Source organism: Squalius cephalus, assembly GCF_949319135.1.
Source record: "Squalius cephalus genome assembly, chromosome: 11".
In the NCBI taxonomy this organism is placed as follows: Eukaryota; Metazoa; Chordata; class Actinopteri; order Cypriniformes; family Leuciscidae; genus Squalius; species Squalius cephalus.
Window position 1 is genome coordinate 3,325,765 of NC_137132.1, and position 26,988 is coordinate 3,352,752.

General features: G+C 37.2%; 2 protein-coding genes across 6 annotated transcripts in view; both read left to right on the plus strand.

Annotated features, from left to right (window-relative positions):
• Positions 1 to 21,083, plus strand: part of fam131ab (family with sequence similarity 131 member Ab) — a 335,743-nt gene extending 314,660 nt beyond the window's left edge. For 3 of the 5 annotated variants that reach the window (XR_013822786.1, XR_013822787.1, XR_013822788.1), the window contains one exon: positions 20,917 to 21,083. The gene's annotated coding sequence lies outside the window, so the exon portion shown is untranslated. The remainder of the gene's footprint in view (positions 1 to 20,916) is intronic. The other 2 variants (XR_013822785.1, XR_013822789.1) reach the window with 1 other exon arrangement.
• igsf11 (immunoglobulin superfamily member 11) overlaps positions 1 to 25,857 on the plus strand; it is a gene marked incomplete at its 3' end in the record, with an annotated part of 122,786 nt that extends 96,929 nt beyond the window's left edge. The window contains exons 2-7 of the mRNA XM_079886558.1: positions 2,207 to 2,370; positions 13,073 to 13,280; positions 16,549 to 16,704; positions 21,157 to 21,279; positions 21,375 to 21,522; positions 25,383 to 25,857. Coding sequence (XP_079742684.1) covers positions 2,207 to 2,370; positions 13,073 to 13,280; positions 16,549 to 16,704; positions 21,157 to 21,279; positions 21,375 to 21,522; positions 25,383 to 25,857 — 1,274 coding nt within the window. The remainder of the gene's footprint in view (positions 1 to 2,206; positions 2,371 to 13,072; positions 13,281 to 16,548; positions 16,705 to 21,156; positions 21,280 to 21,374; positions 21,523 to 25,382) is intronic.
• Between the last annotated feature and the right edge of the window lie 1,131 nt (positions 25,858 to 26,988).

Below are 26,988 nucleotides of genomic sequence, written 5' to 3' on the forward strand. Positions count from 1 at the left end.
TGTGGACGTTTCAATCATAACTTGAAATGCAATATTAACAAGTTCACCCTTACATATAATTGGATATAGTAAAAAGTATGCATTTTTTTTGTTGATAAAACATAATTTTAGTTGTACAGAATAAATATTGTGAATGCTTGTGTTTTATTAGTCGTTGTTAAACATGCACATAATGAGGTCATGTGGTACATTGGGTATATTGCATTGAAATGTTCATCATGGAATAATGCCAACTATTTTCAGTGTATACTGTACAGTTTGTAGTATACTAGTGCTCCATCCTGAACACAGTCGACTTCATCTATTGTGCAGCTGGTGAGGCTCTGTCTTCTTCCCACGTGATTGGCCGGATGATAATCATGTGATATTGTGTTAACGAGGCTTGGGAAACATGAGCCTGTTCATCTCCCCTCAATTAGAGGCATTGTGCTGTTCGTTCAGATGCTAATCCAATCAGATTCATGAATGAGGATGTTCTTTTTAAAACAAACAATATCTCCATAAATAGCATTAAATATACACCTGGTAAAATCATGTTTTTATGGATGATATATTTTGATTGCAGGTCATAATGAGCATGAGTTCACATAACACCCACAGACCTCTGAGGATGTAACCCAGTTTAAGACGTTTAATGTGTTTAGCTCATGCAAACATAAGCCATGGTTGTGTATCATGTGATTGTGTTTGACCTAATCACACCATCAAAACAGGATGTGCCTTCTTCTTTTTACCCATCTGGCATTCACATGCTTAATCAATGTCATAGATCAAGGTCGAATGTTTTTTACTTTTGTTTTGATTTTTGCAAATTGAAATGGTTGCATTATTCCTGTTTCGTATGCGTTTCATATGTATGATTAATATGCTGAAAATCTTAAAGAGATTATTATGCCCTTTGATATAGTCTTGATGTAGTTTTTGTGCTCTACTAGAACATGTTTTCCTGCTTGAATGTTGATTATTTTCCTCATATTCACCACTGTTGCGGCTCCTCTCTTCCCAGTCTGTCAGAAATGCTCTGTTTACTTCCTGTGATCCTGTCTCTATGAAGCCCCTCCTTCTGAAAAGCACACTGTGCTCTGATTGGTCGGCTGGAGCAGTGTGTTGTGATTGGTCGAGCGCTTCGAGTGTGTTTGGGAAATGTCCCGCTCTTACCATAACCACCAGTTTAACACACTACTAACTAACTCAACCAGGCCCCGCCCCTTTATTCTGCGTATGAATTATTATAATGAGGAATATTGTGACGTGTTCGTTCCCGTAAGAAACTCAAGACTACAATGGAGGCGTTTCAGGAGTTCAGAAACACTGACATGTGAAATTCTGCAATGCAACTCAATCATCTAAACGAATATGATTAGATGATTGAGTAAATATTCAACCCGATCGTCTAATCAAGTTCGTTTGATTATACCTAGAAAAAGAACTGTCTATAGCCGCTCTGCTTTTAGTTTCGCTGCTCCAAATGATTGGATTGTGCTACAAAAGTCATTGAAATTGGAGTCATTTATTTCAATCTCTGCATTAAAAAAACTATTAGGGAGTGCACAGCACCAGTGAGTAATCTTGACGGCACTCGCAAGAAAATGGATAAATAGCTACATAATCAAATTCACAAATATTACACCATTTAAACATTATTAGAAACACATAGGCTACTGAGTTACTAAAACAATCTTTGTCAAAGAATACACTTGTTTGTTCACAGTTTGAACGATCTTGTTTCCATTTGTTTAATTTCAAGATCTGAGGTGAATTATCCATTGTTGCTTTTACAGCCTCAAAGCTGGAGCACTAAATGATATTCAGAGCATAGACGATTCAGAGTCACATTACACGCTTTTAACATTAAATAAAGCACATAAACAGTGCCTGAGATTATCATCGCCACACTTTGTGTTTGTTGTTCCAGCGCGACGTCGCAGAAAAATAGAAACCGCTTCTAAAATGGACTCGTCGTGTGTCGCCGTCGCGGCTGGATAGGACAAACACTCTGATTAACACGGAAAAGAGGCTTTTATCTCGTGTCGCGTATAGTTAGGACATGGTGATGTAGAATAACTCAGAGCTTTTTCATGCTGAAACAGCAACATCACACACTAAAGGAAGATGAACATACACAAGCAGAATAGGTTCTCTGAGTGTATCTTCTGCATGTTGTGTGTTACAGTAATTTGACTGGTGGTGTGTGTTCTTCCTGCAGTGTGTGTGCGTGCGCTGGAAGTGACGGTGAGCCAGAGCAGTGTCCAGGTGGCCCGAGGTCAGGCCGCCGTCTTGCCCTGTACCTTCTCCACGAGCGCTGCGCTCAATAATCTCTACATCATATGGATGGTCACGCCACTGGCCAACGCCAACCAGCCAGAGCAGGTGAAGAACCACAACACACACACACTGACACACTGACCTGAACAACACTCGCATGCATTTAAAGGGCTGGTATAATGCGCTTTTCACAAGATGTAAAATAAGTCTCTGATGTCCCCAGTGTGTGTGTGTGAAGTTTTAGCTCAAAATACCCCACAGATATTTTTATATAGCATGTTAAAATTGTCACTTTTTGAGGGTGAGTAAAAACACACCGTTTTTGTGTCTGTTCCTTTAAATGCAAATGAGCCGCTGCTCCCGGCACAGGGGGCGGAGCTTCAAGAGCTTGTGTCCTTTTACCTCACACACACATGCACTGAACATTTCAAAAACTTTTAGTCTTTTATGTTCAAACCGGAGTCAGACAATGATGGAGAGACTTGAGAAGAAGAGACAACATGTAGAAGCAACAGCACATTTCTGAACGGTTAGTTGATGAGTTTATGAAGCTGATGTGTAGTTATCTTCTAGTCATTGATTAGCATATTCTGTCTTGATAATCTATAAATGGTGTTCAGGGGGCGGGGTTTATGCAAATTCTAGGGTTGGTGATGTCACTAACCCGGGAGGAATGTGGTGTAGTCTCTACCAGCCGTTTGTTGTAGTCCTTAAAAAGCGATTTCTTTAAAAGCAAATATCTCCCTTTGCTTTGAGCTTTGAGTGTTGTAACTTTGCAGATGTTGTTTATGCTCAAACAGCAACATTACACACTAACTAAAGTTAGAAAAGTCAAATCATAAGCGGGAAACCATTTAGAAGAGTGCTTGATTATATCCATAAGGAGGATTAACCTTCACAGCGCATTCACAAAGTGCACACAACTTTTGCATTCCCGGGTAAGCCTCATAACGTCATATTTGACTAAAACCATATTATATTAATAACTTCTTAGCATTAGCAACATATGAATGTGCAAACATTTAAATGTCTTAAAAGTGACCATGTTTTTACTGGATTAAACAGCCTTTAGTTACAAAATCAGTACATGCAAAGTCTATACATACATATACATTTTTTAACTTAACATCAATATTATTCTAGATTGTTTTCAAACAAAATACATACATTTTACTTGCATAAACTGAAAGATAAATTTTTCATGCTGCAATGGTTCATCAATGTGTGAGAAGTCCTAAAAGTGTGTGATATATGGGAAAGAGGCTAAATATATTTTACAAAAGTATTTTTGAGACTAATCTACTGTAACTCTATAGATAAGTCATAAACATTTGTGTAAAGCCAGATAACAATGACCTAGAACGCAAACCTTTTTAAAATGGTTATATTTCTTAAAATCATTTTAAAAACCTGAATAAATGTGTATTTTGATAGTTTGATATTTTTTCCCCCTTGTCATTAATTTTATATCTTGTTAGATTTATGCTTAAAAAATAAAAATAAAAATTGAGTAAGAAAGAATAAGTTCACTGAAAGCAAGTCATAATATTTTATGCAAATTGCTTCTCAGGTAAATGTATCCTATTATCAGGACATTTAGATATTCTTACTGGGAAACAATGCACAAATATGGATTGATTTTTTCCATTGTTTTATTGAATGCATTTTTTCCCAGGTCAAAACTGACCTGAATGCATTGGGAGGGTTAATTGGACAATGAAATGTGAGCTATGATATTATTGATTAGGAACATTTCTTGCCAGCAAAGTAATCTTTTTAACACATTGGCTTGCTTGAAACTCCCCATCATGCACCTGTTCTCATATCAATGCAACTGCAGGCGGTACAGTGTGATGCTACACAACTAGACCGCTCGGCTCATAATCAATAAACATGTTTTAAGTATAGACCCCTTCATTGATTTGATTCGTTTTGCTGATTGAGCGTTGATCACAGTGTCTCACATTTCATGGTTTCCACATTTAGTACTTTTTCCCCCTCTCAAGTCTCTCTTTGAAGACAGCATGTGACTGCCGGCTTCCTGTGGAGATTTCACAGCGTCCCTGTGTTCATTAGCGGACTGAAGAAGCTGAAGAGAGCGTGTTGGTGATTCATTAACTTAAAACATGACCGTCATCTGCCTTTGTGTACGGATGCGGTTCAGCACCCTGTAAATACAGCAGGCCTTCACAAACATCCCCATGTTTACCACTGGAGGATTCATTCAGAAACGCCAAGTAAACACATAAAAACTGCCAACCAGGGTCACGGCACCAGAAATCACCCAGAATTATTCTCACAGGGTTCGTACAAGGTGCTTAAAGTGCTTGAATTTATCTTTTTGAAATTAAAGTCTTAGAAAACTTTTGAAAACAGCCATATTTCTGAAAAGGTGTTTGACAATAGGCTTTATTAGAAAATAGTGTTTAATTATGGTTATGGTTTTATTGATAAAACCATTTTTTCACACACATCTGATATTGATATAGAGCCATTTAGCATGGCTATGAGCGTGATATTGCTCATATAATTATTCAAGTATGATACAGCTTTCATACTTCACATAAATATATATATATATATATACACACACGCACACACACACACACACACATTCAAGGGAGAAAAAATCAGCTTGAATAAGGAAAGCGAAATCTTTGTCATAGTATCCTTTCAATGGTCATTGAATCGCATGTGCTGCACATTCTTTGTACTATTATTTTTTATTTATTTATCTATTTACCTTTTGGATAATTTGAAAGATAATTAAGATATTGCTTGATAAGTGAGATCTCTGATTGTTGTCCTTGAAAAAGTCATGTTTTACTGTGTCTGTACGAACCCTGTAATAATAGTTTGTTTATGTCTGCTGTATTAGAATATAATAACGCAGCACGTTCATTATTAGCAGACTAATGAGACTTTCCTAGTTGAGAAGGAAAACTGCACAATGTTGTTCAGGGCTAATTAGAGAAGTGCTGAAACGCTGTGTCGTGCATCACGTGTGTGTCCGCTAGTGTAGTTGTTCAGCGCTAGAGCTGATTTTACACTTGAAAGGTCAAGAATTCACACCTGAACACCTCCCGTTGCCGCTACTAAACTGTGCTAAGATCTGATTGGATGAGCCACATCTGAAAACAGCTGATGTAATCACACCTGTGCAGTGAAGTATGCAGTAATTCTCCGGTGTAACACACACTTGGGTTCGTTTGAGAAGCGTTGAAGTTCGCTAGCTGGAAACTCTTCTTGATGTTGTGCCCTCCCTGTTATCTTTACTGGACCATCCAAACCCCAGCATCTGCACAATGCCCAGTGGGTAAAGCGGCACATGTAACAGCACACGCGTGTGTGTGTGTGTGTGTGTGTGTGTGTGTGTGTGTGTGTGTGGGCTTCAAACGCAGAGCGCAGGTTTATCGCCTCATCCTTTGATTCCGTCTGATTTACTTTCATGAATGACTGCAGGCGAAACCTCATTCACCTGCTTCCCACACACACACTCACCTATATACAACTGTGTGAAGATGACCTGAGCACACACACACACACACACACATGCACATACACTTACCTGCCTGTAACTCTGTATGTGACCTTAACACACACACACACCTGCCCCCAACTGTTTTAACCTAACACGCACAATAAACGATCTTCTGCACTAATTAACCCAGAGCTGCACAGGCCAGAACACAACAGCTGCTCGTTACACAAGCACAAAACACACACTCACACACACACTCGCATGCATACACACACTCACACACACACACACACACACACACGCACTCGCACGCATACACACATGCATACACACACGCACGCATACCCACGCATACCCACACGTGCACACTCACACACACTCACACTCGCAGAATCTCACTCACACACACACACACACACGCATAAACACACGCACTCGCACGCATACACACATGCATACAGACACACGCACGCATACCCACACGTGCACACTCACACTCACACACACTCACACACACTCACACTCGCAGAATCTCACACACACACACACACACACACACACACACACATACACACACGCACTCGCGTGCATACCCATACGTGCACACACACTCACACTCACTCACTCACTCACTCACTCACACTCGCACAATCTCACTCACACACACACACACACACACACACACACACACACACACACACACACATGCATAAACACACACACTCGTGAGTTTGTATGTTCCCATGTTGATGTTAGTTTCCTCTGTGTGTGTGTGTGTGTGTGTGTGTGTGTGTGTGTGTGTGTGTGTGTTCTCTGTGTTGGACCGGCCATCTGTGCAGGGTGTTTTCCTGCCTGCGACCCGAGACTCTGGGAAAGACTCCAGCCTCCCCACAAGCCAACATACGACCGAACAACGTTTTTTAGCTTTTAGTATGAATATGTAAGCCTTAAGGTTATGAATGAGCTGGTGTGCTCCAAAACAATGACAAAATTTGCATTTATGAGATATAAGCATTCAAAACTTATAGTCTCTCTCTTCCGCTAAAATGGATCAGGGATTTTTATGACATCACCACGCACTTCAGCTTCTCATCACATCTTCTGTCCAATCAAATGCTCTCTAGAATCTAAAGCTCCGCCTCCTATGCTATAAACAAATAGCCAAAGCGAGCGTTGACACGTCACAGAGCAATATGTGTGTGAGTGTGTGTTCGTTTGCTCAAACCCTCGAGGATTCGCTTTGCTGTCAAGTACGTCTCGCAGTCTGTGAGGGAAACTAAACGCTATTGGCTGTTTGAAAAGGGGGAGGAGCCATTTAATATGTCCCGCCTCAGCTTCCTGTTTCAGTGGAAATTACGTCAACGCATCAAACAAAGCTGCGCATTACAAGACACTTCAGTGGGTCTTTAAAGATGCTTTAGTAGTGTGCAGTTTGTATACGGTGCAAAGAATACTATATTTCTGTACGCAAGCAATACCTGGATGACTAACACCATTGCCAGAATGTGCAGAAAGCTACAGAACACACTGCAATACTGTCTCCAACAATGCATTGCACTCAGCATGACCAGTGTGAAGAAGGAGAAAGTGTTTTAATGGTTTCTTTTCGACTTCCAAACATTAAGACATTTGATGCAAAATTGGATTAAAAATGCTAATTAATAAATATCCATAATGATTAAGGTCATGTGACAGCAATGTAAACATTTAGAATTTGTTTAGCATCAATGGAAGTGCATAACTTTAGCTATCATTTACTAGTATCCCAGCATGCTCAGTGCTTCATATAGCATAAGTGAGGGATTTATGCCGACGTGTCTTTAGCATATGTCGACCTTCTGACCTGATTCTGATCAGATCACATTCTCTCAATGTCTGTAATCTTCTGTGTTCAGCGGCAGATTAGGACATTCAGCAGATGTGCATGTGTGTGTGTGTGTGTGTGCAGGTTCAGCGTTTCCCTGAGAAATCCTTTGCTCATTTGCAAGTTCATGCATTTTATTCGTAGTAACCATTTAAACTAAATATATTTCATGTAAGAATAGTATTTTATTCCGTCACATTTTTTATTCGTGTGCGACAAACGCATGTTACGACGTGACAATGCGTTATAGAGGTTGCAATGTGATGGTCAATCACAGAGAAGACTGACGGATGAATGTAGGGCGGGGCATATGATGTGTCAGGGGGCGGGGCTTAATGATTGACAGCTCATGATGTGGCCGGAGCCAAGTCAGTTCTTAGCACTGATGACCATCTGTACACAACTGATGACCTCCTTTCCTCTCGAGTGTGTGGAAATCTGCTTAGTTTCCTCTCTCTGTGTGTGTGTGTGTGTGTGTGTGTGTGTTTTCCATCTCTCTCGAGTAGAATTATTGATAACACTTTACAATAAGGTTCATTAGTTAATGTATTATTAACTAACATGAACTAACAATGTTGAGCGATACATTTGTTACAGTATTTATTAATCTTTTATAATATTAATTCATAAAAATCCAGCTGTTCATGTTAGTGCATTAATGTTAACAAATACAACCTTTGATTTTAATGACGTATTAGTAAATGTTTGAAAGTAATATGAACTAAGATTAATAGTTAAGTTCATTCTTAGTTCATGTTAACTAATGTAGTTAACTAATTAACCTTAGTGTAAAGTGTTACCGAATTATTTTAAGTATTTAAAGTTTTTATTTGAGAAATCTTTAATACTTAGAAGTTTGATACAGTGCTATGCATAAGTTTAGACACCCATGCTAAAGTTGACTAAAAAGAGGAATAAAAAATCATCTTTTGGAAATTGAACTTAATGCCTTAATTAAAAAAATTAGGAAAAATCCAACCTTTAAGGACACCAATTTTCTTTGTGAATGAATAATGTATGGTAAATAAATAAATGTTCTTCCTCAAAATACAGGGTGCATAAGTTTGGGCACCCCTATGTTAAATTCCCATAGAGGCAGGCAGATTTTTATTTTTAAAGGCCAGTTACTTCATGGATCCAGGATACTATGCATCCTGATAAAGTTCCCTTGGCCTCTGGAATTAAAATAGCCCCACATCATCACATAGCCTTCACCATACCTAGAGATTGGCATGGAGTACTTTCCATAAGATCATCTCTCAATGCAAATCAAACTAGCTATTAGGCTAACTGAAATAAAACCATGGCAATCTCTAGGTATGGTGAAGGCTATGTGATGATGTGCGGCTATTTTAATTCCAAAGGCCAAGGGAACTTTATCAGGATGCATAGTATCCTGGATCCATGAAGTAACTGGCCTTTAAAAATAAAAATCTGCCTGCCTCTATGGGAATTTAACATAGGGGTGTCCAAACTTATGCACCCTGTATTTTAAGGAAGAACATTTATTTATTTACGATACATTATTCATTCACAAAGAAAATTGGTGTCCTTAAAGGTTGGATTTTTCCTAATTTTTTAAATTAAGGCATTAAAGGAGAAGTTCACTTTTAAAATGAAAATTCTGTCATCATATACTCACCCTCATGTTGTTTCAAAGCTGTATGAATTTCTTTCTTATGTTGAACAGAAAGGAAGATATTTAGAAGAATATCAGTAACCAGACAGTTTTTGGGTCCCAATGACTTCCATAGTATATTTTTTTCCTACTATGGAAGTCATTGGGACCCAAAAACTGTCTGGTTACTGATATTCTTCTAAATATCTTCCTTTCTGTTCAACATAAGAAAGAAATTCATACAGCTTTGAAACAACATGAGGGTGAGTATATGATGACAGAATTTTCATTTTAAAAGTGAACTTCTCCTTTAAGTTCAATTTCCAAAAGATGATTTTTTATTCCTCTTTTTAGTCAACTTTAGCATGGGTGTCTAAACTTATGCATAGCACTGTATGAGCCCGTGTTACATTAGTGTTGAGATAATATTAGCGTTTTTACTTGTTTATTTTCCATTTTAATTTTCGCTGAAGTTTTAGTAATAGTTGTGTTTTTGTCATTTTTATTAGTTTTTGATATATTATAAATAAAAACATATTCTTAATTTTTATTTCAGTTTTAGTTATCATTTTAGTACCTCAATTTAAGTGAAATGAAGATGAGTCATGTTTTCTTGGCTTGCTGAAATACAATTATAATACAAAATATTAACATATTTTCATGTAACGAAAATATTTTGAATGGTTTTAGTGGAGTATAATAACCCTGCTATGAGCACTAGTGATGCATGACTCAGTAAACAGCACTAATAAGGGCTCATCTATAATGTGCACTACTGAGACACTGATGAAGAGTTAGGCGACTGATAACATGCATTACAGCAACTCTCATTTCTCTTTCTCTGTCATATACCTATACATCACTCCCATCTTTTCCTATTACACAGCTCATATCTCTCACACACACACACACACACACACACACACACACTGGCTGCGGGGCTTGTCTTGATTCATCTCAGCTGAAGTGCTGCCTGTTCATTTGTGTGTAAGAAGCCCAGAGTCCATGAGAGCATCATTTACTGGTGCTCAAAACACTGTCAACTCTCTCTCTGGGTGTGTGTGTGTGTGTGTGTGTGTGTGTGTTACAGGGGCCTCTCTGTCCTTCAGCCTCTCGAAGGCCTCTGAAACTCCCATGATCACACACACACACACACACACACACACACACACACACACTGAGTGAAGCAGGTTCCTTTTAATGTTGCGGATCACAGAAGCTTCTAACAAAGATCAAAGTCCTTTAAAAATGCTTTATAGTGTGTGTGTGTGTGTGTGTGTGTGTGTGTGTGTGTGTGTGTGTGTGTGTGTGTGTGTGTGTGTGTGTGTGTGTGTGTGTGTGTGTGTGTGTTGAATATTCTACGAGCTGCTCGAACACCAGCGTCTGATGGACAGTGACCAGAGCTGTGCTCATAATGCTGCATATTTACACTTGATCAATCATTAATTATTTATAAAATAAAATAAAATGCACCCTCAGTCATATTTATATCAATCTTCCAAACTCGCTTGTTAACATCAGACATCAAAGTTCTCTTAATTTCATGTTTCTGGTTTTACTGTGAATGATTCATCTGATCACATTATTCTAAAGAATAGAAATGTGTGTATTCTGTAATTACTTGCTCTTCCCAGGGTTATTTACTGTTTACCACACACACACACTCACACACACACAAAAAGACATTAAAAAGTCATTACTTAAAATAAAATAAACTATATATAATATGTACATGTTTAATTTAAATAGCTTCTTATTTTTCTTCTTCCTATCTGCAGTTTTGTGCATTTAATTCAGCTGGAGCTTAAAGACTTCATTCAGACGTTTTGTTTTACAGTTTTACCCTTGTGTCTGCATCTGTTTAAAAAAAGAAAAAAAGAAAGACATTTAAATTAAAGTTCAAATTAACAGATTAAAGTTTCCAGTGACTTGAATTGTTTAAAATATTCAGCTTCAAAATCGACCTACTTCCTGCTGAGAGTGATGATGTCGTTGTAATATTTGCATACTGATTTGTGATTGGTCACTTTCTCACTGGATGCTTAAAAGATGCTCAATATTCAGAAAATATTATCGATCTAAATGCAGAGATGAGATTAATGACACTATTGTCTTCTGTAGAGCTGCTTTACAGCTGAGATTGAAGTTGTTTCATAATTTATGAATTTTGCCGCATTAACTGCAAATTATTTTTTTGTTTATACTGCTTTGAAACAGTCTGTTGTTAACTAGTTGTCAAGTCAAGTCACCTTCATTTATATAGCGCTTTTAACAATATAGATTGTTTCAAAGCAGCTTTACAGAGATAATAGGAAATTACAGTAACAGAGATTGTTTAGGCTTTACAGCAGCTCTAGAATAAAGTTAATGTCCAGCTAAAGTTAGTTTTGATTGATTCACTTCTGTTGTAAAAATCATTAGTCATTAACTTAGGGGCCGCTTACACAACTCCGTTTTAACAGAAAACTTTTAAAGGGCACCTATTATGACTCTTTTCACAAGATGTAAAATAAGTCTCTGATGTCCCCAGAGTGTGTATGTGAAGTTTCAGCTCAAAATACCCAACAGATATGTTTATATAGCATGTTTAAATTGTCATTTTTTGGGGCTCAGAAAAACGCGCTGTTTTAGTGTGTGCCCTTTAAATGCAAATGAGCTGCTGCTGCACGGCACAGGGGGCGGAGCCTCACGAGCTCGCGCTCAGAGCCAGGACAATCTCATCTGATAATATCAGAACAGAAACTCTCAGTTGCGTTGTTCATTTCGACTCGGAGTCGGACGATAATGCCCACAGAGCCAGAGAATATATGCTGTATGGACATAGAACAGGTATAGTTTAGTTTAATTATCGTTATAACTTATTTGTCATCTGCTTTTATCCACTAATACAAGCCTGCTGTAGCAAAACCCGTCCGAATGATGACCAAAATATACTGACGAGTTCAGTGAAGTTTATTGTACATCACACAAAAGATGAGCGTTAGTTTTACTCCAGAGAATCTCTGTAAGAGCTGAATAAACAAAGTATAAGAAGTGCGCATTAAAGTCTTATCCATAAACTCTCTCTCTCCCTTTCATTATCAACAACATACACAGCGAAATACACAAAACACTCGTTACAACTAACAGTAAACAAATATACACACCTTTTCAGTGGGTGCTAAATAAACTGGTAAACCTTATATCCGTAAAATGACTCGAAGAGCTGTCATAAAGAGCTCGTGTCCAGTCACGTTAGTCCTGTCGCTCCGGAGAGTGTAAGCTGGATCACAAACAGTACAGATCCATCCTTGAGTAACAACGGGAGTAAATGAAGACTGCTATGTTCATTGTTCATTCTTACATCCATCAACAAAACACCTCAATCGCTTAGGAGACATTCTTGTCTACAGCTGCTCAAGCGTCGAACAATGGCGGACTCTGTGTCCAGCTCACTCAGGGCGGGTCTGGGCTCAAACTGAAGTGTCACTCAACAGTCGTGGGAGGGGCCTGCTCAATTCTACGTCACATTGCGCCGAATCTGAGAACAGCTCGTTCTGAGACAGTGCTTATGATTTATTGAGATTGTAAAAAAACTACTGGGTGGATTTTTATCATTCTAGGGTGGTTTTGCTCACACACTGCCAACACACATTTATGTTCAAACACCATGTAAAAGTGAATTTTGCATAATAGGTGCCCTTTAATGTGTTCTGGCCGTTCATTTGCACGACAACGGCGTTTGGCTGTATAATGCACTATATGAATAAATGTGACTTGTCTTGACTTGGTCTTTGCATTTATTTTATAAGTGAAAACTTTCAGTTATTAATATGGTGTTATTTGTCTGTGTGTTTGTTGACAGGTGATCATCTATCAGGGAGGCCAGGTCTTCAGTTTAGCCAATCACATGAACGGGCGTGTGGGTTTCGTGGCCACTATGCCCAGCACAAGTGCCTCAATCTTCATCAACAACACACAGCTGTCTGACACGGGGACGTACCAGTGCCTGGTCAATAACCTCCCGGACCGCGGGGGGCGCAATATCGGGGTCATCGGCCTCACTGTGCTGGGTGAGTCTCGGCCAGAGTGCGCAGGGATGCACGACATATCGGTTTCGGCCGATAAATGTTCATTTTTAATGTCATCGTTATCGAAAATTTGGCCGATACATTAAAGCCGATAAAATGGATTATTTCCTTCAGCTGAGACACTTCAGATGCGCACTGTTTCTACCCCACAAAAAGGAAAATACAGTTCAGTGCAACATGTGTCATATCGGCTGCATAAAATTATAATGAAAACATTATAATGGGGTTTGGGACATTTCTTTTAATGACGAGACTTTTGTTTTTGTAATCAGACTCTCAAGTTACAAAAAAAAAATTGGATTTAAATTTATCGGCCAATATATCGGTTATCGGGTTTCAAATATAAAGAAGTATCGGTTATCGGCATCGGCCAAAATGTTAATATCGGTGCATCTCTAATTGATTGTTTTTAATGTGTGTTTTTTTAGTTTGTGCACTGCCCTAATATAATTGCCCCCTGTGGGATTAATAAAGTTGTTAACTTAAGTAACTAACTTCTATATGCTATGATGTGCATTACTGTATCCCACAATGCAATGTGCTTAGCTTGACCTACAGAGCGATGAATGAACCGGAGAGCAATTTCAACCACAGTTTTAATATATCTTTCTTTATGTTTGTTTTATTATAAAAATTTTTTTACATAAAATTGGATTAAATAATGCAAAACTGGAATAAATAAGCTACGTCAAAAACACTGTTATTTTATTATTATTTAAGTACTATTATAGTTTTTATTTAAATTTTGAACTAGTGTTTATTTTTATATTTTATATCAATTTTTATATATATATATATATATATATACATTTTAGTTTTTAGGTTTAATTTTAGTTTTAGTTCAGATTTAGTTTTTTTTTTTATTTCCAGTTATTAATTTTAATGCTTCAACTTAAACTTGTTTTAGTGAGTTACACAAGCAAAATTTCTAGGTTTAAGTTGTCATCTAAATTATTTATTTTTTATTGTGCTTTTTAAGTTTTTTTTTAATCAGTTATGTTTTTTCTTAAACAAATATTACTATTTAGGTTTAATTTATTTTTGTTTGGATTTAGTGCTTCAACTTAAACTTGTTTTTGTTAATTGCTAAAGCAAAATTTGAGTCGTCTAATATTATTATTTTTTTTGTATTATTATTGTTTTGTTATGTTTTAGTTACGCTTTATTTAAATTGACTTAAATGTTTGAACACTTTTAGTTGATGATGATAACCTTAGTGTGAACTTGCATACTAGGTAATAGAAACTGCATGATTGAAAAGTATGCATGCATTGACATGTGCCATTCACAACCCCTCTCCCATTGCCTTCTGGGATAGAAGAGTGTCGGATGCACACTCAAAAATCATGACAGAAGTAGGAAGTAAACCATCTGTTTGTTTCTCATGTACTGTGTGTGTGTGTGTGTCATGAATGCTAAGGATTTGGACACACTCTTCACACGTCCTGCACAGTACATGCATAGTTTTGGACAAAGGGTTAGTGTTTTTCAGATGATATCCGGGCATCATTTCACTGATTAAATTATTAATATAATACGGTTATGTGACAATGGTGTTTATTGTTGCATAATGTGTACAGTTTCACATGCTGTTTTTTGTGCACTAACCTGGCAGACTGCACACTATAAATATTGTTGGCTCTGTGACGAATTGCTTATGGTGGATAAAAGCATCTAACAAATGCATAAATGTAAACAGTGCTGATATTTCATTTCTCACAGGGCCACATTTTTGACTATGGGTATGAAGTTATTCTGCCGGTTATTTTGGCCAAAAAACTCAGCTTATTCAAAGCACACAAGTATATGAATGTCAATGCTGGAAATTAATGGCTTGGGTAAAAAAATTGCACCAAAATTCAAAACACCAAAAAATGTCCCTTGCTGCCGCTATTAAAATGAAATGTGAAAATGAATAAAAAGTGTTGATGAGCTTATGAATGCAACGGCCAATCAGAATAGTCACTGCTGAAAATGCCAGTCTATAGTATTCAGATTTATTGATTTAAGTCCCCCTGTGGTGTAAATCCAGCTTTTAATGTTGTTTATGTGTCTATGTGGTGTTTTTAATCTGCTTTAAGACACACCATGTGTAAGTTCATAAGTCGACAGCATTGCTGAGTATTTCCTCCTTAAAACTGCAGTGAACCAAAGACAGTCTCAAAAACACGCTTTGAAATCGCTGGTGTTTCTGACGTCACAAACTACCTTGTAACCAATCAGATCAACGTGTGATCGTCAACCAGTGGATCTCTGAGCTGAGTGAGTGGAGGCGGGGCTCATTTGCATATTCACAGAACCGCGCATACTAAATGAGGGTGTCGGGTTACATTCAAGATATTTTAAGGTGTGAAGACTTTTTTTTCAAGGAAAAAACTTGTGTAATTTGTGTAATGTAATTTTGGTGATCAAAGATGAGTTTTAAGGGACAAAATGATTGACTACAGGGTGACTAAGTATTCGACATAAGACAATACAGATACATTTAACAAGGTAATTATCAAAATTACCCTGGAAATCAATTCTGCCACTTAAAGTCACCATGAAATCAAAATTGAAAATTCTTATTTGTATGTAATATTGCAGTATTTATTATAAATGATTTATCAGTGCACATTATTATTGTTAAATTCATGTTCCTGGTAATCTTGAATCCGAATAACTCTTCTCTTTATACACAATAATCAGCCGTTGAAACTAAATGAATTATTCATTAACAGTGACTCGCTGCCACCTACTGGTTTTAATTTAACAATGAAAGTATCTTTTCATTTTTTAAATCATATCTAATATCAATATTCAATGTTTTATGTTTAAAAAAGATAAAAACAATATTTCTGCATTTGTAACTGCAAGGTTGAATGCATTAAACAGTGTGTGTAAATGTGAGTTCAGATGCAGCTTCCATGTTTCCTCTGAATTGCAAAGATCAATTTTGTTGATACTGAATTCATTTGATTGTTAACAGCACTATTGTGACAAAAAAATGATGCATGCATTTAATTAGGTTTTTAAAAAATGGCTTTATCAAGGCAAAATGCCCATAAAATGGTCAAATTCAATTTAATCTTATTGGAAAAGATGATTTCTATCACTTATGCAAAATGACCACCATATAGAATATGAAGAATATCAAAAGCTTTAGGAGTCAGCTTTCCACAGCAGTCCTAAACCTGCAAACACACTCAGCAAAACACACACACACCCCTAGGTTGATTAAACTAAAGTTGATGTCTGTGTCTCTCTGCAGTTCCTCCGTCCAGCCCGTCGTGCCGTGTTCAGGGCTCTCTGGACGTGGGCAGTGATGTGATGCTGTTGTGTGGTTCGGACGAGGGCATCCCGACGCCCACCTACGCCTGGGAGAAGCTGGAGTCGGTGCCCAAACTGCCCCACAATGCCATGCAAGGTACTAAACCCCTGCCCGTGGGGATCCCGTTTTGCCCCACATTCTCCGGTAAATCCACAGCTCTTGATTCATGGTGTGGCGTGACCTCTGCCCACCCCGGTCACCCGCGTGTGTGTGTGTGTGTGCGTGTGTGTGTGTGTGTGGTGACTTCACCCGCTCTCTCTCCGAACAGTGTGACGGCTTTAGAATATGGCTACACAATCACCACAGACACGCCTTGGGATTTCAAAATGTTTATCACTGTCAAAACTCACTTTCATAACACATGTTCCTGTGCAACTGGTTCGCTTCGACACTTCTCAAGCTCTTCATAAATCATTTCTGTGAATAATGACACGATCGATCTGCCATCTAAAGACGTCATGCGATGAAAACAAGCTGTTTCTTGCTCTTTTTGTAATAATAAGAGTTTGATGTGACAGTTAACATTTAAAACGCTTCCACAGTCACCCAGCAGTGCTGGTTTAGTTTATTATATCATTTAGAAAAATCTCTGAAGTACCTTTTAGTTTTATATTTTCAATTTCAGTTTTAATTTTACATACACACAAAGACACACACACATGCATACATTACATACGCACACACACAAATACATAAAGACATATATATATATAAAAATAAGTGTGTGTGTGTGTATATGTATATATATATTAGGGCTGTCAAAAGATTAATCGTGATTAATCGCATCCAAAATACAAGTTTGTGTTTACATAATATATGTGTGTGTACTGTGTATAATTAAATTTGTATATATAAATACACACACACATGCATGTATATATTTATTTAAAAAAAATTATATTTATATATAATATAAACTATATAAATATATATACAGTACATGTATGCAAATATTTCTTAAATATATACATGCATGTGTGTGTATTTATATATACAAAATAATTATACACATACACACACATATATTATGTAAACACAAACTTGTATTTTGGATGCGATTAATCTTTTGACAGCCCTAATACATACATACATACACATACACATACACACACACACACACACATATACACACACACACACACACATACATACACACACACATACATACACACACACATACACACACACACACACACACACACATATACACACACACACACATACACACACACATACATACACACACACACACACACACACACACACACACACACACATACACACACACACACACACACGCACGCACACACACACGCACACTCGAGCGCGGGCACGCACACACACACATACATACATACATACATACATATATATACACACATACATACGCACACACACATACATAAATACATATACACACACACACATTTATATATACACACATATTAATTTTATGTGGTTTTGTCAGTTTAAGTTTTTCCATCTAATTTTATTTCAGCTTTATTTCGATCAACAAGAATGATTTGTAATATTTTTAGTTGACAGTCACAGTTCCACCAGAGCTAATAACTCATTTCTATAGGGACGGGTTTGTTCACAGATGCTGGAACAGAAAACACACTCAACAAACTGTTGCAACAAAGTTTAAGCACAAACTAACTCTTGAATGACTATTTCAGATGTCTGTGGATGTATACGGTACAGTAGCCTTATTCTAAAGATGGATGTTATATTTATATGCTTAATAAATCAATGTGCTTTGGCCTCAAAAGGCTTTCACAGCTGTGAGACACTTTTACTTTCTCGAACAGGAACTGAGATTGTTCTGCCATCTAGAGGCCACTAGTTTCACTGCAACAACGACTCAGAGGAATGGTTCATTACTATTTAAATACAGTGTGTGTGTAATGTTACTGAGTGTCAAGAAGAACATGTAAGGTCATATAAACGCTTTTCCCATTGAAACGGTTTAAGCAAAACCTTAATATTTCATAAACACCTTTATCAGTGTTGTATCTGCTTGTGTCATGTGTGTAAATATTTTGACATCAGGAACGGAGAAGAACTTACTTGTGTTGTCAGTTTATTCATTTGCATATAAACCCAATATATCAGGTGAAAAGTTTCAATAATTATCTTTGTTTTGTAGTGTCATGGTTAGGTTTAATTACTGTGATGCTGTCAATCAGTCTGGATTTGTGTTCTAATAGTTATATTTTTAGATTTTTAATAGTTTTAGTTAACAATAACAACAGTCAGCCATGAACGATTCACTGAGGAGTCATTCTCTGATTTGTGAACTGTGATTCAGTGACTCAAAAGAGTGATGATTCGCTCTATGGATGTATATTCCCAGAAATATCCATGACTTTCCAGCTCACAGGGAACATTCTCAGAGCTAAAGTTCTATCATAGTTCTTTCAAAGTTATGAACAAACATTAATAGAACCTTTGTTCAAAGTTCAAACACTGTTCTCAAAGCATTAGCACACACACACACACACGTTCTTTATGCATCGTTCATGGAATGTTTTGTTCTGAAACTGTTTTTTAAACATTTAAAAGTAACATTCCCGTGATGCGTGAAGAATGACGAAATGGAATGTTTCCTTAACATTCGTATTACCAAGAATACTTTTTTTTTTTTTTTTTTTTTTTAACTGGATGTTCAGAAATAATGTTTCCAAGTAGGGCTGGGTATCGTTCAGATATCTCCGATAACGATACTGATCCCATGACTTCGATACCGGATCCTGAACCATACTTTTTTCTATGCCAATTTCATGAACAGATAATGTTATAGCAGAGGCTGTAATATTAATGTGAAGAGGGAAAGAAACAAGAAAGCAAATGCAGCCGACCTTAAGGATAAGCACACTTTACAAGATACCTCGTTTAATGAGAGTTAATTCTGTTTTTCACATTTTCATTTTCTGGATTCCATTTTTTGTTTTTTTAGGTTTTAATTTTTCTGGATGGTTAAATTCAATTTTTATTAATTTTATTAATCAATCATTTTTATTAATACAAGCATGTGTAATTAATTGAAATCATGAATCTCATTCAGTTTATTAACAGTATAACAAAAACTACATTCTTAATGTTTTTGTCTAAATGTCTAAATATTTGTCTATATTCCATATAATGGTTTAATCAAAAACATATCTAATTAACTGAATTCATTAAAACAACGCAATTTATTAATTTGTCATTTTTATAAAAAAAAATATTTTTTTTTTTATTCTGTGTTGTGCATTTCAATTTTTCTGGGAATCACATGAAGGCATAAAACATTAATTTATCTTTTAGTCAAATGAAAATTAAACAAGCCCTTTAATTTAAATTAAATTAAACTTTAATTTTTGTTTCAACAGAGGTTTACTGTTAAAATTATAACATGGTAGAAAATTTGTTTTAATCATAATAATAATTAGTAGTAGTATTACATTAAGACGTAAATTATACTGTACAAGAGTAATATATTTCCATCACAGTTTTTTGTTTAACCAAACCTTTATTTTGACGGGTTGCCGTCTAGACCTTCTTCTGTGATGAGATAATAGTTTCTCTCAAAAAAAGAAATGTCAAAGTGAGAATATTAAACCTCAAAAGTACGATTTAAATATGAATCCTGCCATTCGTTGCCATCAAGCCGGTGTAAACCAGTGTTTTTCCTTGTTCCACAGCCACCAGCACTTGATTTGGGCACATCACACATGCCTCATGCTTATAGTTTCACTGACATTGACAAGATTAACCCCTCAGGTCTCGAAATTCGGTACTGAACGACAAGACATTTTTTGATACTCGACGGGATCGAGGCAATTCGGTCGGTGCCTAAAAAGTATCGAACTCGGTATCCATCCCCATTTCCAAAGTCCAGATTCAGATTCATATTGTTTTATTTAGTGCCATGTCAGCATTAAAAGATATTTTCATCTATTACAAAAATACAAATATCATATAAATACAATAAAAACCAAACAAAAAAAATACTATACAAGATTTTTTTTAATTAACATGATAAAAAATCCAAAACCTTTTCAGGCATAATCTTACTAAATAAGTCCTTAAGTGAAATAACTTCATAAAAGAGCATTCTACTTTTATTAAGTCCAGTACAATCTAAGATTCTACAGAGAGGGGAATCTTACAAAACATGCATAGAGTTGGGTCTTCACCTTTACGCAAAAAAGCATGGGTCAAACTTCTATGACCTAAACAACTCCAAGCTTGTCAAAAAGAACAATAGTCAAGTTCTTCTCCAGCAGATCTAATAAATCATTTTGGTAACTCTTTATTTTGCAGTGACCTTTTTACATATGTTACATGTACTTACCATAGTAATAACAGTAAATTATGCATAATTACATGCAACTAACCCTCAACCAAACCCTAACCCTATAGTAAGTACATGCAGTTAATTAATATTACTCAGTACTTAAATCTATAATTACACTGTAACAATGACACCTTAAAATAAAGTGTAACCCTGATATAGGGCGTGATCAGTGTGAAGTTTTCAATGAGTTGATCTGTGCTCCTCAGATCAGATGCAGGGTACGGTGACGCTGAGAAACATCAGCACCAGCACATCTGGACTGTATCAGTGTTCGGCGTCCAACGCCATCGGGAAGAGCACCTGTGTCCTCAACCTGCAGGTCGTGGCCCGTAAGTCTCACACACACACACACACACTCGTTCTGCAGCTCTCAGTAAACACTGCTGTTGGTCTGACTGTGCTCTCGCTCTCTGGCGTGTGACAGCGCAGCCTCAAGGCGTGGGTCTGATCGCAGGAACCATCGTCACTGGGGTTCTGGCGCTGGTCATCTGCTCTTTACTGGTGCTGGTCACGCTCTTCTACTGGAGGAACAAGAACAAATACGAGGAGGAGGAAATTCCCAACGAGATCAGGTGACATGTTTGTATATACATGCATATTTTGCAATACTTTTTATGTATAATCAACATTTTTAAAGGAGTAGTTTTACATTTCTCAATTGATTACTTATCGCAATGCATCATGGGATTGTAGTTCTTTCCCCTCACTAAAGTCGTTAAGTACCTTTGCATTTTTGTCCGATTTTCAAATCAAAGTTTGTAATGTTGAGACTTTTCAGACTTCACATTTAGATGAAGCTTGTTTGTGTGCTGAATTATACGAGTATAAAGTTAATTTAACACTCCCAAAACAACATTTAAAGAACTCATATGATACAAAAAACAAGCTGTTTCTTGCACTTTTGCAATAATAAAGTGTTTGATGTGAAATACAGTAACATTCACAATTTAAAACACCTCCACAGCTGTGTTTATTTTAGTATTATTTATATATTATTATAGCATTTATTACAATTTTGAATTAACTTTTATTTAGATATGCACCAATATAAAAATTTGGCTGATACCGATAACCGATAACTCTTTATATTTGAAAGCCGATAACCGATATATTGGCCGATAAATCTAAATCCAAATTTGTATATAACATTTTTGAGAGCCTGATTACAAAACAAAAGTCTCATTATTAAAAGCCATGTTCCTAGAACACAATTATAATGTTCTCATTATAATTTTATGAAGTCTATCTTTTTGAAGGGATTTGAAGCAATTCAAAACCATCATGTTGAACAGTAAACATATGAGGGAAATAATACATTATTTATCAGCTTTAATATATCGGACAAATTTTCTTATCGGGCTGATAACAATAACTTAAAAAAAATGAACATATAATCGGCCGATAGCGATATAGTGGCCGATATATCGTGCATCCCTACTTTTATTTTTATATTTTAAATTTAAATTTTAGTGTTTTGTCATTTTTTTATTATTCCTAATTAGCATTATTTTGATTTCAGTTTTTGTTTGAATTAAACAAATATTTATTTTATTTTATAATTTGTTATATCAGCTTTATTTTAAATCAACGAAAATTATTTTGAATTGTTTTAGTTAACAATCACATAACTGTCAGTCAGAACATTTACTGAACGATTCACACGTGAGTGATTCATCGATTCAGGGACTGATTTGTTCAATATCTAGCTGATTAAAAATACAGTAGTCAACATTTGAAGTGGAGCAAAAAAGTTAATCACAGTTGTCCTAAGACAAGAACCGGGTATTGTTCAAAATTCATGTATAACTCTGATGAAAGGTTTTGATCCACTTCAAATGTTGACTACTGTATTTTACAGCTTAGTGAATTATATATTGCCAGAAATTCACAAACCCAATTTTAAAAGTCCCTGGATGTATCCAAGTTTGGAAATGTAATGGAGTAAGGAATTACTCCATAAGGAATTTGATTTTTAATGATAACATATAAACCTTTAAAGGCATCCTTACTGTGAGCTGTGAGGTTGTTAATCGATTGCATTTGCTTCTGTCCGCATTATTTCAAAATAGTTTTAAAATAAATACGTTTAACAGTGGAACTCATGTTGAAAAACTACATTACCCATGATGCTGTACAGAAAATTAGTCTTAAAGGACAAGTTCGGTATTTTACACTTAAAGCCCTGTTTACAGATCGTTTCTGATGAAATAGAACGGTTGAGATAAAAATGTGGACACATGCTGCTGTCCCGAGAATTTTAGGTTTATTTCGCTTCCCCCCCACCTACATAATGGCAGCTTATGGGCACTGGAACAATCCTTCCTAAAACGCATTAAACTTTCGATTACAAAGACGTGAAACTCACCGAGTGGTCAGGGGTGTTCACTGATATGCTCACACAAAAATCGCTGCAAAAGATGCTTTCCAACAGGTTTTATCGTAGTTTTTGTCCAACTCCATTGACTTGAATTGGATGGGCTGTGTGCGGTACGGTATTACTCCGCCGCTTCTTCTTCTGCTTCTTCTGTGTATTCAATTAAATGCCAGTGGTTTGCTTGCAATTGGCAAAGGTGCATTATCGCCACCAACTGGGCTGGAGTGTCTATAATTCAAGCTCTCAACGGAAGAATCTACGGGTGTGAGACGTTTGGAAAAATAGGTCCACAGTTTTACAACGAATGGTAAAACACCTGTTGGAAAGCATCTTTTGCAGCGTTTTTTGTGTGAGCATATCAGTGGACACCCCTGACCACTCGGTGAGTTTCATGTCTTTGTAAACGAAAGTTTCATGCGTTTTATGAAGGATTGTTCCAGTGCCCATAGGCTGCCATTCTGTAGGTGGGGGGGGAAAGCGAAATAAACCTAAAATTCTCGGGACAGCAGCATGTGACCAAATTTTAATCTTAACCGTTCTATTTCATCAGAAACGATCTGTAAACAGGGCTTTAAGTGTAAAATACCGAACTTGTCCTTTAAAAAAGACGTAAAGCATATTAAAAACACCAAATAAACTACTTTAAAAGCTTGATTTTCACCACAGGGGGACTTTAAAGAAGTTTCTCAATCGTTTTTAATTTGATTACTGTTCGCAATGCATCACGGGATTGTAGTTCTTTCCCTCACTAAAGTCGTCAAGTACCTTGTAATCAAAGTTTGTAATGTTGTGACTCACCTCATGGCTTATAACACTTTAAGGAAGACTTTTGAAATGAATGGGAAAGATATGCGCTCCAACACGGCCCAGTTGTGGGCCGGATCTGGGCCGACACTATATTGCTGTCTGGGCTTGCAGTGCTGATCAGATTCTCACATCTAATTCTACTTCCTTACACAGGGAGGACGATCTCCTTCCGAATAATAATAAAATATTAAAACTCAGTCAAATCAATATTTTGTGTACAGTTATTTAATTATGCCATCCAGTATCGTGGACTCGCTCTCTCTCGCTTCGTTCAAATGCAGATGCTTTTTGTGACTTGTTTTGTACACTAGATATTATAGGATAACAATTTTAAAACAGTTTAATCTGAAATTAATATCTCTTATCTCCATAATTATTTATGTAGTGAAATACCATGTAATAAGTGATATGACTGTATACCGTATCCCTGAAATGTCCGTCTAGTTTGAACTTGCCGCGCTGCAACGGCTCTCTCCATTGTTTAAAGACCTAATCAAATATTTTGACTCAGATCAACATTTCATGTCTAATTATTTACTTATGTGGCAAGTAGCAGTGTGATAAGCGGGATAATGTACATCCAGCCACTTGTTATCTCAGAATAAACCCCCTTCAAGCTGATGCAAGACCTGATCCTGATCACCCTGTCGGGGGTTATTCTGAGATAACAAGCGGCTGGATAGACATGATCCCGTACTTAACAAAGACTTTTGAAACGAATGGAAAAAACGTGCCACTGAAAACATGGGCAGTATGTTTTCAGCCTTCCAGTTTCTCTCTTAAAACCTACACGGAAGGGACTTAAACTGCAGTTCATCGACTGGCCGCCTTGAGAATGGATGCAAAAGAGACTCAATCCCATAGACTCCAATGTTAGAATAGAGTTAAAACTTTACAGCAGAAAAAAACATGTTCACAGTCTGGTGCAAATAGTGGTTTTGGTCTATATAGCTAATTTTGCCCTTCATGATGACTGTGAGGGGGGTTGAATTTTTTTATAACTCATTAGTTTAAATGATATTAATCCTTAAAGTTCTGCATAATTAAGGGCGTGGCCACTTGAGTGACAGGTGGATTGCCACTGCAGTAACTGCCGTCACGTCACCTCAGAAAATCCCGGCTTTTGCCCAAAAAATGCTCTTCGGAAACTTACGGGTGACGTCACGGACACTACGTCCATATTGTTTTACAGTCTGTGGTTGCACTCTATCTGATTCAGATTCTCACATCTAATTCTACTTCCTCACACAGGGAGGACGATCTCCCACCGAAGAGATCATCATCAGTCAAAGCGTTCCAGGCCGACGCCTCGTCCTCGGAGAACGACACGCTCACGTCCACCAACACCTACAACAGCCGCTACTGGCACAACCCCAAACCCAACTACGACACCAACTCCTACACACGCTACAACGGCGACACGCGGCAGACCTTCACCGGCGGCTCGAGCGCCCCCCCGCGCCCCGCGTACGCTAACGGCAGCCACACCCTGCCTCCGCCCAAGACTTTAGTGGTCACGACTAACTCCGCCCCCTCACCACCCGTCATGACCCGCAGCAACGGCTCGCTGAGCCTGCGCCCCCCCGTCAAGACAACACCGCCAGTGGCGCACGGACAACAGCACACACACACACACTCCTACGCCGTCAGCCAAGCCACGCTCGAGCGCATGGGCGCCGTCCCCGTCATGGTGCCGGCGCAGAGCCGAGCCGGATCCCTCGTCTGACACGAACATTAAAACTCTTTTATATAACCTGAGTTCAGCTGATGCCAACTAAAACTGCTCTGTTAACATCCCCAACGCCCTTGTTTTTGATATTGCCTGGTTGCTTGTTAGTTCATTTTTTGATAAACTGGCAGAAAAAGGGCCCTTGAGCAACAAATACACTTAAAATCACGTGATCTACTGTATTTCTCAAACCCAAGAGAAAATATCTGAATGTGCATGATGCTTAGTTTGATTAGATCAATACGGCTGTTTTGTACTACAATTGTATTGCTTTTGAACACTGGAATCACAAAAGGAATATATGGAAGCTTGTTTCCGCCACGGTAATTAATTGTGACTTTTTATATCACAATTTAGTTTGTTTTTTTTCTCACAATTGCGAGTTTTGCTGCATTCACGCCATGTCTTATTTACCTTTTCGAGAAGACAACACGTGACATTCTATTCGGAGCTGCTCTAGTCCTCGAACACAGAATTATGCATTTCTATAGCAACACTATAATAAATCTGCAGTGGTCATGTGGTACAAGTCTGAGCTCTTAGAAAATTCTGAGTTTACAAGTTGTAAAAAGTGCTCACGTCCTTGTAGAACTTGTAATTACAAGTCGGAATCTCGTAATTACGGTAATTCCAACATGCCATGAATGCACCTTTTACATCTCGCAATTCTGACTCTTTTCTCGGAATTCTGAGTTTACATCTCGCAATTCTGACTCTTTTCTCGGAATTCTGAGTTTACATCTCGCAATTCTGACTCTTTTCTCGGAATTCTGAGTTTACATCTCGGAATTCTGACTCTTTTTTCGGAATTCTGAGTTTGCATCTCGGAAATCAGACTTTTTTCTTGGAATTTTGACTTTTCTCGGAATCCTGAGTTTACATCTCGCAATTCTATATTAATATTTCGCTAATTTTTACTTTTTTCTCGGAATTCTGAGTTTACATCTCACAATTCTGACTCTTTTCTCAAAATTCTGAGTTTACATCTCGGAAATCTGGCTTTTTTCTTGGAATTTTGACGTTTCTCGGAATTCTGAGTTTACATCTCGCAATTCTGTTTTTTCACAGAATTCTAAATTTATATTCCGCTAATTTTTACTTTTTTCTCGGAATTCTGAGTTTACATCT